Source organism: Pseudophryne corroboree, chromosome 1 (assembly GCF_028390025.1).
Source record: "Pseudophryne corroboree isolate aPseCor3 chromosome 1, aPseCor3.hap2, whole genome shotgun sequence".
In the NCBI taxonomy this organism is placed as follows: domain Eukaryota; kingdom Metazoa; phylum Chordata; class Amphibia; order Anura; family Myobatrachidae; genus Pseudophryne; species Pseudophryne corroboree.
Genome location: NC_086444.1, coordinates 416,365,137 through 416,377,503, shown reverse-complemented (window position 1 = coordinate 416,377,503; position 12,367 = coordinate 416,365,137). Strand labels below are relative to the sequence as shown.

The 12,367-nt window shown below is 44.5% G+C and overlaps 1 protein-coding gene across 4 annotated transcripts in view; it reads right to left on the bottom strand.

The window, feature by feature from the left end:
- Positions 1-3,094: 3,094 nt before the first annotated feature.
- The window catches only part of RASAL1 (RAS protein activator like 1), a 121,808-nt gene continuing 112,535 nt past the window's right edge, over positions 3,095-12,367 (bottom strand). For all 4 annotated transcript variants that reach the window (XM_063913318.1, XM_063913317.1, XM_063913319.1 and 1 more), the window contains 7 exons: positions 12,006-12,150; positions 5,193-5,365; positions 4,277-4,417; positions 3,952-4,087; positions 3,754-3,874; positions 3,453-3,532; positions 3,095-3,353 (listed from right to left, as the gene is read on the bottom strand). In XM_063913318.1, coding sequence (XP_063769388.1) covers positions 3,232-3,353; positions 3,453-3,532; positions 3,754-3,874; positions 3,952-4,087; positions 4,277-4,417; positions 5,193-5,365; positions 12,006-12,150 — 918 coding nt within the window. In that variant the 3' untranslated portion in view covers positions 3,095-3,231. The remainder of the gene's footprint in view (positions 3,354-3,452; positions 3,533-3,753; positions 3,875-3,951; positions 4,088-4,276; positions 4,418-5,192; positions 5,366-12,005; positions 12,151-12,367) is intronic.

Here is a 12,367-nt window from a genome sequence, read left to right as displayed (position 1 = left end):
AACCGAGATGGGCTGGTAGCCCGTCATGCCACTGGCTTGTCGGTAACCTTAGCGTCCTGGCGAGTTGTGTTGGTTTGTTGGAAACCACGTCCGCGACCACGTCTAGCAGGCGTGGCTGTTCCTCTGCCACGCCCTCGAAAGGACTGAGGTCTAAAGGATTTGAACGAAGGTCCAGCGTACCTCCTTCTTGATACCGGTGGAGGCAATGGTAAGAAAACAGACTTACCTCCCGTAGCCTCAGCAATCCATGCGTCCAATTCAGGACCAAACAGCTTCTTGCCATCGTAAGGCAACGCCTCTATACCTCGTTTGACCTCTGCCTCCGCATGATAAGCACGCAGCCAGAGTGCTCTTCGTGCCGTAACTAGCGACGATGAAATACGAGAAGTGAGCTGACAGACGTCAGTCGACGCTGTACAGAGATACTCTACAGCCTCACTCATTTGATTTACAAGAAGTATCAGGTTTTCGTCATGTAAAGCAGATTTGAGTTCTGTAAGCCATATTATGAGCGCCTTAGTGACCCAAATGCCAACCAATCCAGGTCTTAGCATCACACCTGCTGCTACATACATGGATTTTAGCATAGTTTCTATCTTGCGATCTGAAGGATCTTTAAGCGTAGTAGCTGCTGGCACTGGTATGGTTAATTTCTTGGTAAGCTTCGACACTGAAGAATCAATTATTGGTGGATTCTCCCATGTACACGTTACCGAGTCTGGAAACGGGTAACTAGACTTAAATCTGCGAGGTATAGAAAACCGTTTATCTGGATTCTGTCGTGTTTCTACTAACATCTGATTAAGAGATTCCGACACAGGAAAACTTATTGGAGTTTTTTGTCGTTTAGTAAATACGACCTGATCATTTGTGAGAGGCTCCTCAGTTTCAGTAAACTTCAGAGACTGACGTACCGCTCTGATGAGATCATCAATGCCGGAACTGTTAAAATCCTCGCCATCTGACTCCACTTCGCCCTCCTCACCCTCATCTTGTTCCGTGAGGTCTGGCATGGAATCGTCAGAATGCAACATAGCAGAAACTGGAAAATCATAAGACATATGAAATTTATCCCGTTTACCCAAAATGGATTTGGACCTTACGCAAGGCTGAGCCGCCTCCGGTAGTTCTGGCGGTCTCACCCTAGACTCAGATCTTGCCATTTCCCGCTCCTGACGAGCGGCGGTCAATTCTGATTGTAACCTATCCAGTACATTTACTAACATACCCCACGGAGGGTCCGGTGAGGACATTGGTTGTAAAACTCGAGCAGAAATGGTATTCTGAACCGAATCCACAAAACATACTGTACATGTGGTAGATCCATCCGGTAACACAGTGCTACAGACTTTGCAATTATGCTTTTTAGTTTTTGCTGGTGCCTTACTCATTATGACGACAGACAATACAATACACAAAAAACAGACACTTGCACGACTCAGTAAAATAGTAGTAAGGTGTCTCTGTATATATATCTGGCCGAGTGCAGTACACGTGGCCAGTACTACGAAATGTGATCCCAAATTCCCACTAACACCCCTGCGCCTCCGGTGGAGTAGAGATGTAGTACTGGAACATTCTGGAATCACAGCAGGAAGACACAGGAAGCATGTTAAAATGGCCCCCATGCTATGCTTACACATATAATCATAGTGCTGGTTACAAACTTACAACTGATTATAACCCTGCAAATACCCCTGCAGCCTAGCATCTGCTGTTGCTGCAGTATTTTCTTATGCCGCTGTATTGCCCCCTTATTTATTGCCCCCCCCTCCGTGAGGTAATGCCTGCATGCTCTTTGAGATGCAGAGCAGCGGGCAGCGCAGCGCAGCGTGTGGGGCCGCCAGCGGGTATCGCCGAGCGGATCGCTGTGCTGTGAGCCGCGGGAGCCGGGTGAACAGCGGGTAAAACAGCGGTGGGACCAGGAGCAGTGCGAGCGGCCAGAGCAACAGCGGCGGCTGGCGCAGTGAGCGGGAGAGCAGCGGCGGCCGGAGCCGTGTGAGTGGGGAGAGCAGCGGCGGCCGGAGCCGTGTGAGCGGGAGAGCAGCGGCGGCCGGAGCCGTGTGAGTGGGGAGAGCAGCGGCGGCCGGAGCCGTGTGCGGCGGCGGCCGGAGGCAGTCTGCAGAGTCCCCAGTAACAATGTCCCCACACCTCGGGGCGGCAGCGGGAGTTGACCGCCCCGTTCACATACCTTCACTCCTGCAGCTTGTGAGGAGGCTCCGACGGGGCTTCTGTACAAGCGCCGGCCAGCCTGAGCAGGAGGATCTGTGTGTGGCTGTGAGGGAGCTCTTTCAGAGAGGCCCGACACGCCCCTGCTGCTATCAGCAGCTGCACTATCCCTGACCCTGCCTTTTGGAAGGGGGAAAGGGATGTGTCTAAAATAGTAAAATATAAAAATAAAAATTCAAAGTAATTGTGGCCCAGCCACAAACGAACTGTTGCTATCGAGCACAGAAAAAACACTGAGGTACTCGGGGATATGGAGGGGTGGAGTGTTCTAAATTTAAATATTCAGTGCTGTTCCTACGGAAGCCCGTCCATATCCCAAGAGTACTCCAGTGACCCCTAGTGGATGATAAAGAAAAATAGTAGGCCCAATATTTCTGGTACTTGGCAAATTAGGCAGCTCAGGTGACCTTTGCAGGTGTTTCTTTTAAGGCTAAGTTAAACCAGTGACAGTAAACTGTATTCAATTACCTGCAACTCCAGGGACTGTAGCTAGCTACTTGTCTCATGTACTGCAAGCCTCTTGGCTACACTGAAGCTCCTCTTTCCAAGTGATCAATGGATGCTGCTGCTAGATGAGCACTCAGGACCACTATAAATATTGAGTTGTTGTTGTAATATGAATAACTACAGTAGGAACAATAATACCGCCAAGTAGAATAAGTGTTATACAACCACCAGATTCAACTGCAGTGGTCACATATAGGCTATGCAGAGTCTACAAAGCCGGTCATTTGGTGATAAATGGGGGGTATTTAAAGAAGTTTAACTGAAAATGTACCTTATTTTGGTAGCAATTAAGTAATCCAGTTACGACATTGTTCCTCTCTTGGATACTAAGAATAAAGAATAAAATAAGGCAACTGACTGCATTGTTGGGTTTTTATATTTTGGCCTCAGGAGTCTGGAAAAAAAAATACAAAAAAATCTGAGGAACACTTTGCCATGTTTTATACAGCAATAGATAGGGCTTGGATATGGGTGCAGGCTGCCATGGTTTCTCTTCTAGGTGCAGTGAGTGTGATTAGAAGCTTCCTCCCGCTCCCTCCTCTCAAAGGCCTGGTGTGCTCTTTGTAGATCCTCAATCACTGAAAGCAAACGTCTCGCTGGAGAAGTCAATGTGGAAACTGGGATCAATTAAATGAGAAAGAAAGACAAAGCATTACATTTTTTATGTGGTGCTATTCCAAGGTAAACATTAATCTTTTGCAAAGGTCATACCGAACCTTCCAACCCTTTCTCGCAGAAAACTCTAGAGTCTGGTTTTCCTGTGGCTGCACTCTCTGCACCCTCCATGTACTTATTCCTATTAACAAAATAAACATCAGATCAATGGTTTCCCAGGAAATATGACAAAGGTCATGCTTGGAAACATTGGGGGGGTTTAAAAACAGATACAGAATACAATGCAAAAAGGACAAAACCTATGATCAAAGGCACACGGGGAGCAGAGGATATTAAGGCAAACCCAATGCTGGGTTACAGGGTATTTACATATAGTATATATAGAAAGCAGTATTTGCAGACCTGAGCATGTCCTTTGCTGAGAGAAGATGTCTATATAGAACCTGAGCCTCTGCATCAGGATCTAAAGGATCACTCCAGTCTCCCAGAGTCACAGCCAAGTGTGTCCGACTGCACCCACGCACTGAAAGATACATAAGGCATCACCTGATAATAAAGCATGGAGTAAGCACTATGTTGGACTGTGTATATTCTTATTACCTGTACGGTCAGACTGCAGGCAGCAAGTCCAGTGTGCATTGCGATAAGCCCCTGGGTGATAGGTTGGCAGCAGACGCTGGTTACACAGACTGACTTTCCGCAGGGCAGAAAGCCACTGATTCAGCTCATTTACATTCTGTGCGGAAAGAAAAACATATACACCACATTGTATCTGTGTCCTACACTCTTGGATAGCACTGTACATGCTTTGTGTATCTCAGCTTGTATTGTGCATTGTACATATACAGGTGTTCTCAGTATCTCATGCTGTAATGTACATCATTTACTGTTCACATGCACCTTATACTACAGCCCTACACCTCACCTTGCACTGTATATACATAATGTGGCTGCCCTGTGTCTCACTATCCTGGGTAATGATCTGCATCATGTTTGGCTGTTGAAATGCATTTTCATCTACCCGCTCCACAGCACAGATCCGATGCACAGGTATAGAAGAACGCACCTGCAAATAGGAAAGAAACATTTCAATGCAGCCAGTTCCAGTTTACACTATGAAAATGTAATGCGTATTACAATCAGCATACTCAAGTGATCTTTCAATCTAAACTCAAGAAAAGGATTTGGGGGCCTAAAACTAAAGATTTAAGTCTAACAGGTGGGGAATATCTTTCCTGAGTCATTGTGGAGATCTGAGTGTCCCCAATATCTGTTAGGACCAAATAGCGCCATAACCTGTACTCTGGGTCCTCATACTATGAAACTGTCATTACTAAAGTTGAAATATACGGATAGTACTTCAAAGTATACTGTACTTTTTTTTAATATAAGACTTTTGAAAAATGTGGGACTCCGGAATCATATAGTTTCTCCTCTTCCTCTAATAAATAACTGTTACAAGACTACATCTGTCTCCATTCTCCATGCATACAAAGATGGATACTGGCCCAGCAAAGCAAGTAGCTCTCACCATTCATGGGTCAATATTGCAAGAGCTGCCTTGGCAATATATTTATGATGAATGCGGACAAAATGTAATAAAAAAATAAAAAAGTTAATACTTAAATTATTACAGATAGGCTCTTAACTTTTACCTGTTTGTGCTCAAGGCCTAACTCTTGATATGGTCTCCTTGCACCTACTTGATGACTACTTGATGACTGGACACTGGCCATCTGTACTAGTGACATATCGGTAAAGCATTTTGTGGGCCAAATCTTGTAACATGTGAACACAAGTACAAATACTCCTTGGAATCAGGTACATAAAAGGTTTCTCACCTGCCAGTCTGGGGATTTGGAGTAAGACAGAGTCTGGCTACTGAGCCAAAAGTATCTTTTCTTGAAAGTAAAACGAGTAACCAGATTCACAGCTTCTGCTTTACGCTTGTGTAAGAAGCCTTCCTTAATAGTGACGGATGGGTGAAACAGCGTACGAGATGTATGCCAACACTCTACAGTGGGGAGATACAGGTGTGATTAATGGGCAGCAGTGCTTGAGAAAGGAAAATAGAAGAAAAAAAAAGAGTGAAAGAAATGATCAGCATATATATGCAAGATGAGTAATTTAATAAGAACTGAAAGATGATTGGATGACTGTATTTCATTTATACTGTAGTTTCACCTGCTGATATTTTTAATGTGAACAACTTGAAGTCTCCAATAAATGTTGGAGCTCTTAAAGTAAAACTGCACAAGGCAGCCATTTTGTCTCTACATACCTCAGTTGAGGCAACACTTTCACTGCAAGAGCCGAGGGCTTGTCAAATTGCTTCATTTAAAAGTTCCATATAAAGTCCTAAGAATTGAAGGGCCAACTAGCAATAAATTGTGAGAAGCCCAGCAGTTCTGAGAAGAATGATTAAGAGGGCTTAAGTTTATTATGCTCACACCACCAAGGATGGGTGGGTACTAGAACGATCTACAATTCCAATACTGCTATCACAATAAGTGCCTATACTAAGAAACAGGAGCACCAAGGCTTGCAATGCAAAATCATCACATCGGTCAAACAGAAGCAAGCCTTTTTTTCTGGAACACACATGCAGAATGGAAACGCTTATCATAGTCAAAAAAACAAACAAAAACAAGTCCAACTCTACATGACCCACATTATATCAGTTTCTCTACCACTCAATACTCAGTACTTGTCTGCTGGATAGATTTCCATTTCTCAATCTTCATCCTCTAAATCAGGTTTCTCCTGTTCATTCGTAATAGCTAGAAATGCCCTGTATAATGTGTGTCATTGAGTTGGCTTTACCTGGTTTGTATTAAATGGATAAAGGGGGTTATTCAGAGATAAATGCAGATGGCTGTATACGCAATGTGTATGGCCGCATGCGCAGCGGCTGCGCGGCCATACACATTGTGGTTGCATCCCTGATGGATGCGACCGCAATGTGTATGGCCGCGCAGCCGCTGCGCATGTGCAGTTTGCTGCCACTGGATTACTGCATTACTGAAAATGGGGATGTGATGATCCCGTTTTCTGGGACTGCCGAGGCCAGGGTATGCAACTTTGGATGCGGATTTCCTGGCCCCAACAACGTGAAGAGCCTGGCCATTCTGCGTAACCTGAGGGTTACTCCGATGACTGATGTTCATGCAAGTGATCTGATGCTGTGTCTTAGGACTCGGCGGCTGATCACACAACGATGCAGGAAGCATCTATTTACACAAGACGCCTCCTGCTACTTTTGCATATTATCATACATTACTTGCGTACAAAAGCATAGCTGCTGTATAAACTGCATCCCTCTCTGAATCAGGCCCAAAGTCTATATTTGTAACCTAAACATCATCTTCTGTAGAACTGGTGGCGATGCCGTCAGGGGTTATTTCAGTATGCGATCTGCCACCTGAAATACAATGATTTAATTCATCAGTAATATGGAGAATATTTTTTTCTCAGACTGAGCACAACAAATCAGTGCAAATGCTACAGCATGTAATGCATGGGCCACTGACTTATTTTCATAGCTGAGAATCAGTCTAGCCATTTTTGTGATTTATCCATGTAAATCATGACCTCATGCCCTTCCGAGCTAAGATCTGGCGTTCAACCTCCATGCCATCAAACATAGCCGTGGTAAGTCTTGATAGGCGAACGGCCCCTGTTGTAGAAGGTCCTAGCGAAGAGGAAGAGGCCTCGGATCCTCCAGCAGTAATTCCAGAAAATCCGCGTACCAAGCCCTTCTTGGCCAGTCCGGAACAATGAGGATTGCCTGAACTCTTGTTCTTTTTATTAGTTTGAGAATCCTTGGGATGAGTGGAAGTGGAGGGAACACATACACTGACTGGAACACCCACTGCTTGTGGGTCTCTTGACCTGGAACAGTACCTCCGAAGCTTCTTTGTTGAGACGAGAGGCCATCATGTCTATCTGAGGTACACCCCATCGGCTTGTTACCTCTGCGACTCGTCACGCCCGTGAACACCTCCGGATGTAGGCCCCATTCTCCTGGATGGGGCTGAGGAGTCCGCTTCCCAGCTGTCCACTCCCAGAATGAAGATCGCCGACAGCGCCACCGCGTGCCTTTCTGCCCAGAGGAGGATTCTTGTTACCTCTGACATTGCTGCCCTGCCTGTTTATGTAGGACACCGCTGTGACGTTGTCCGACTGAAACTGAATGGCTTGATCTTGCAGAAGATGTGCCACTTGTAGAAGGACGTTGTATATGGCCTTTAGTTCCAGAATGTTTATTGGAAGGATAGATTCCTGACTTGACCACTTTCCCTGGAAGTTTTCCCCCTGGATGACTGCTCCCCAACCTCTGAGACTTGCATCCATGGTTAGAAGGATCCAATTCTGGACTTTTCAAACAAGGAGTTTAACTCCTTAGAAGCAGGGAAGGTAAGCGAGGATTTCTTATTTAAGGTAAAATAAGTCTCCTTGTCCTGCACAGTGGCTTTAATCATTAGTTGCACCCCTTTAGCAAGGGTTGCATCCCCCCCTGCATATCCCCATCACCATTCCCTGTATCAGAGTCGGAATCAGTGTCAGCTTGCGTTATCTGGGAAAGTGTACGTTTTTGTGGGTATGTAGGTGGGATTTTAGACAAAGTAGTGGGGGCTGAATACATCATATCCTCCACAGATTTTCTCAAAAACTGCGTCTCTTTTTCAGGATGTGACATCCTTGTTGAAATCTGGGACATCATCCCCCTTAAAGAATCCACCTATGCGGGTTCGGATCCAGAAGGTTGAGAAATTACATTGCAGTCTTGAGTACATGGAATAGACTCCTCAGGAGAAGATAAACATTCTGCAGCACAGGATACAGAGCCCTTAGACACAACACACACACACACACACACACACACACACACACACACACACACACACACAGGAAAATGTCAGACAGTTTCCCCCAGAGTACCTTCAGAGAGTCACAGAGTATAAGGAGCCAGCCGCATGCTTAGGCTTTTATTATGATAAAAACCCAGCGCTGACTAGGTAACCTTAATAGGTTAACTAACACCTAATCACACTCCCCCCCTGTATATAACACCCTGGTACCGCAGTGGAGTTATGTGGAGGGCAGCGCTCCCTGTCAGCGTTCCGTTTGTTGATCTGCAGGGAGAAAATGGCGCTGGTGATTGCTGGATTCGCTCTAAGGAGAAGCCCCACCCCCCACAATGGCGTGCGGCTCTCCCGTACTTATTATTTACACTGGCTGAGGAATTTGTGCTAACAGTGGGATTAGCCCCTGTTAGCTAATTACCAGTGTAGGGTTTGTGCGCTGGCTCAGGACGCCCCTCCAGCGCCGACATACATAAGATGTTGCTGAGCCCTCCATGGAGCGCAGCCTTGTGTGAGCTACGCTCCTACCCTTGTGCCGCCATACCCGCCGGCGACCCGCTAACCGGGACGCAGGCGCTGTACTCACCACTCTTCTATCTTCTGGCTCTGTTAGGGGGTGGCAGCCGTGCTGCGGGAATGAGCGGTCGCCTCGTGGGCTTGCGATCATTTCCCTCAGGAGCTCAATGTCCTGTCAGCGGAGTAGAAAACCATTAACTCTTTATTAAGTTGGTTCCTACTCCCCCCCTAAGTCCCACGAAGCAGGGAGACTTTTGCCAGCAGTCCTCCTGTAAAATAATAAACTCTAGAAAATACTGAACTAAGAGAACTCCTGGTAGCTCCCCTAGCTGTGACCGGCTCCCCCGGGCACATTTTCTAAACTGAGTCTGGTAGGAGGAGCATAGAGTGAGGGGCCAGCCCACACTATTAAACTCTTAGTGCCAGTGGCTCCAAGTGGTCTATACCCCATGGTACTAAACGGAACCCCAGCATCTTCTAGGACGTAAGAGAAATTTAGAAAGAAATATTAAATTAAGTAAATTGTCTTTATATGTCATCCTTAGGGTCACTTATGTGGCGAGGGACAAGATTTGCTTCTGATTGTCAATATATATATATATATGCCACCAGCACTGACCATGCATAATTTGAATTGGTTCTGGACCACCAACCCGAGGCACCCCTGCAAGTGTCCCGAGGCACCCCGGGGTGCCACGGCACACAGTTTAGGAACCACTGGCCTAATGTATTGTTCAGGCTTCGTCTCAAGAGTAAACATCTGTTCTCCAGCAATTTTGTGATAATCATCTTTATGCCAATCTTTCATCAATTTGACAAATGGACCCTGAGAAAGTGGCCGCCATTTTAAACTGGCTGCAGCTTATTCAGCTACTGCAGCTTATTCAGCTACTAGTCACTTAGAGCTTCCAGGATTTTTTTAAAACATTATTACAAATACAAGTATACCATCAACTATTGCCCCGATTTTTGCTGTCATCAATAAGGAAACAAATCCTTAAATGTAACCTTTCAGAAGTATTTCACAAGGGCAGTTCCTCCAGGTCATGACCTTTCTTCTTGGAAACAGATGCATAATCATGTTTGAAGAGTTTTTACACTGGCAGTATATCTGTGGATTTTTGTACTACTACAAAAAAAGTGATCCTATTGATGATAGAAAAAGTTGGAAAGGAGCACTTCCTGTTACTGTGTACATATCCCAGAAAAACCTTCTATACTAACAGTTGGCACGAAGGCTTAATCCTCAATAGGTACAAAGGTAATGTTTCGTTTCTCTATTTGATATATTTTTCTCATGCTTGAGAGTACATATCCTTTTTCAAATATTGAATCAAGAAGATTTCCAGGAACATGTATTGGGGCTGTTGCTCCAATCAATGTTTGTAACATTCCTCCTGGGACAATATTTGTAGCGTATTATCTTCCCCCTGGGTGTCTCCCATTGGCCACAATTCTACTCATCTAGTAACTATGTTATGAAGAAACCTCAATAGGTAATCACCAGAAGACATCACTGATGTCATCTCTGCCTCCTCAGATGGCTCCCAAAATAAATTCCTTTAAGGATCTTAGCTCTCCCCATCTTCCTGTTCTGGTAAAAGGCTAGATTCATATTACTAAGGTCATAATTAATAAAGCACTTAGTTGGACGCATTATTCAGCACACTAAAGATGTGTAGAATTGATTGCTCATTGATCAGAATGCACACCATAAAACACCATATTTTAGTGTCCTTCTATTAACACTACCATCTGTGGACATCAATATATCTGGAAGGAAGCTTGACATGCATCTTCTGCCTAGACAAAGATTAGAAGGATGGTTCAGAGTGCGTCTTTCAATGCGGTCACCCCTACGCTACTAGTCATCATCATCAATGCTCACTTGTACCTACTCTTTACTAGGCATAAAATATATGCCTCCAGACAAAAGCCTTGGTGACAAAAAAAAAATCTATCAGGTATTTCATGGACCGGAAAACTTGTCAAAATAGGGGAACTACGAACTGATATAATGATAATCTTGGAGAAAACCTGCTGCAGTCAGCAAGACACCTGGGACTATGCATACTCCAATAGGACAGTGACCCAAAGCATCCAGCATAAGTCACATTCAAGTGTCTTCAATGTTCTATATTAACTCAAGCTGTCAAAGCCTACACCTGAATTTTATTAAGTGCCTGGGGGGTGTGGTATTGAAGGTCGACCACACTTAGGTCGACAGTGTCTAGGTCGACCACTATTGGTCGACAGTAAGTAGGTCGACAGGGATTCTAGGTCGACAGGGTCTCTAGGTCGAAATGGTCTAGGACTAGGTCGACAGGTCAACATGAAGGGGGTTTTGTGTCGTTTTCGCCGTACAGTAACCGGGAATCTCAATTAGTGCACTGTGTCCCCTCGCATTGCGAGCGAGCTTCGGGCAAGGTGCCTCGCTCCACTACTGCACAGGTTACCGTTCCCAATCATAGTCCACGTGGATGGTAAAGTATGAAAAGTTCAAAAAAATATTTATTTTTTTAAAAACTCATGTCGACCTTTTGACCTAGAACATGTCGACCTAGAGACCGTATCAACCTAGTTACTGCCGACCAATAGTGGTCGACCTAGAGACAGGATACTGTCAGGGGAATGATTTAAAAATTACTGTTCATTAACACTACCAATCTAACATGACATAACATGACAGGAAATATTTCCTGGAAGAACGGGCAAAATTTGCAGATCTACTAGAAATTTACTTGACCCGTATCACAGATACAGTAAATATTGTGTTTTTGTATTTGTAATTAAGTAAATGCAAGATTTAGAGCTTTTCTTGACATTATTGACATTACACTCATTTTCAAGGATTGTGGCAGCCAAAATGCATCCTATGTGTTTTTGCTCCAAAACAGCTAATTTTTTGGACACAAAAAAAGTGGAATAATTGTATGTCCTGAAAAAAAAAAAAACGTGTGGTTAATTGGATATCCCCCTTTGTGTTGATTTGTAAGAGCTTCAAAATAAGAAAATAAAAGGTGAATGTTTTAGCACATGTGAAAAGGATGCAGGTGAGAACCAGTAGCCTGTATCCTGGTAACAGTCATTCATCTGAATCCCATTTACATATTAAGCGTGACAGAGACTAAAAAGATTGAGCGAGACATAATGTTAGGATGAGAATAAATCGTGGTAGAATGGAAATAGGATGTCATGTTAGGAAGCTGAAACGCATGAATGATGTTACCATCTAGATCTGCGTGGACTGAAAACATTACTACTACCACACACCAACATCACTCTCCATGTCTATCAGCTTGTCCAAGAAATCCCGTAATCGCCCTACACTCTGTTGAATGAGAGGATGTAATGGAGACATCCACTGTTCTTTTCCGTGACCCAACTGCTGCCCAAGATTTCCAATACTCTGTACAGCCTGAGTTAAAGAGATAATGATAGGTTAGTTACAAATAGCCTTGTAGGATCACAGGGATCAAATGTATTGTAAAAACCAATAAGTATTACCAAGACTGCAGCCATCACTGACCACATAGCAATATAAGCATTGCCAAATATCACTACTACAGTATTATACTTGTGTTGTAATAACGGGAAACTGCAGGACCCACCAGGTAATACTCGCTATATGGCTA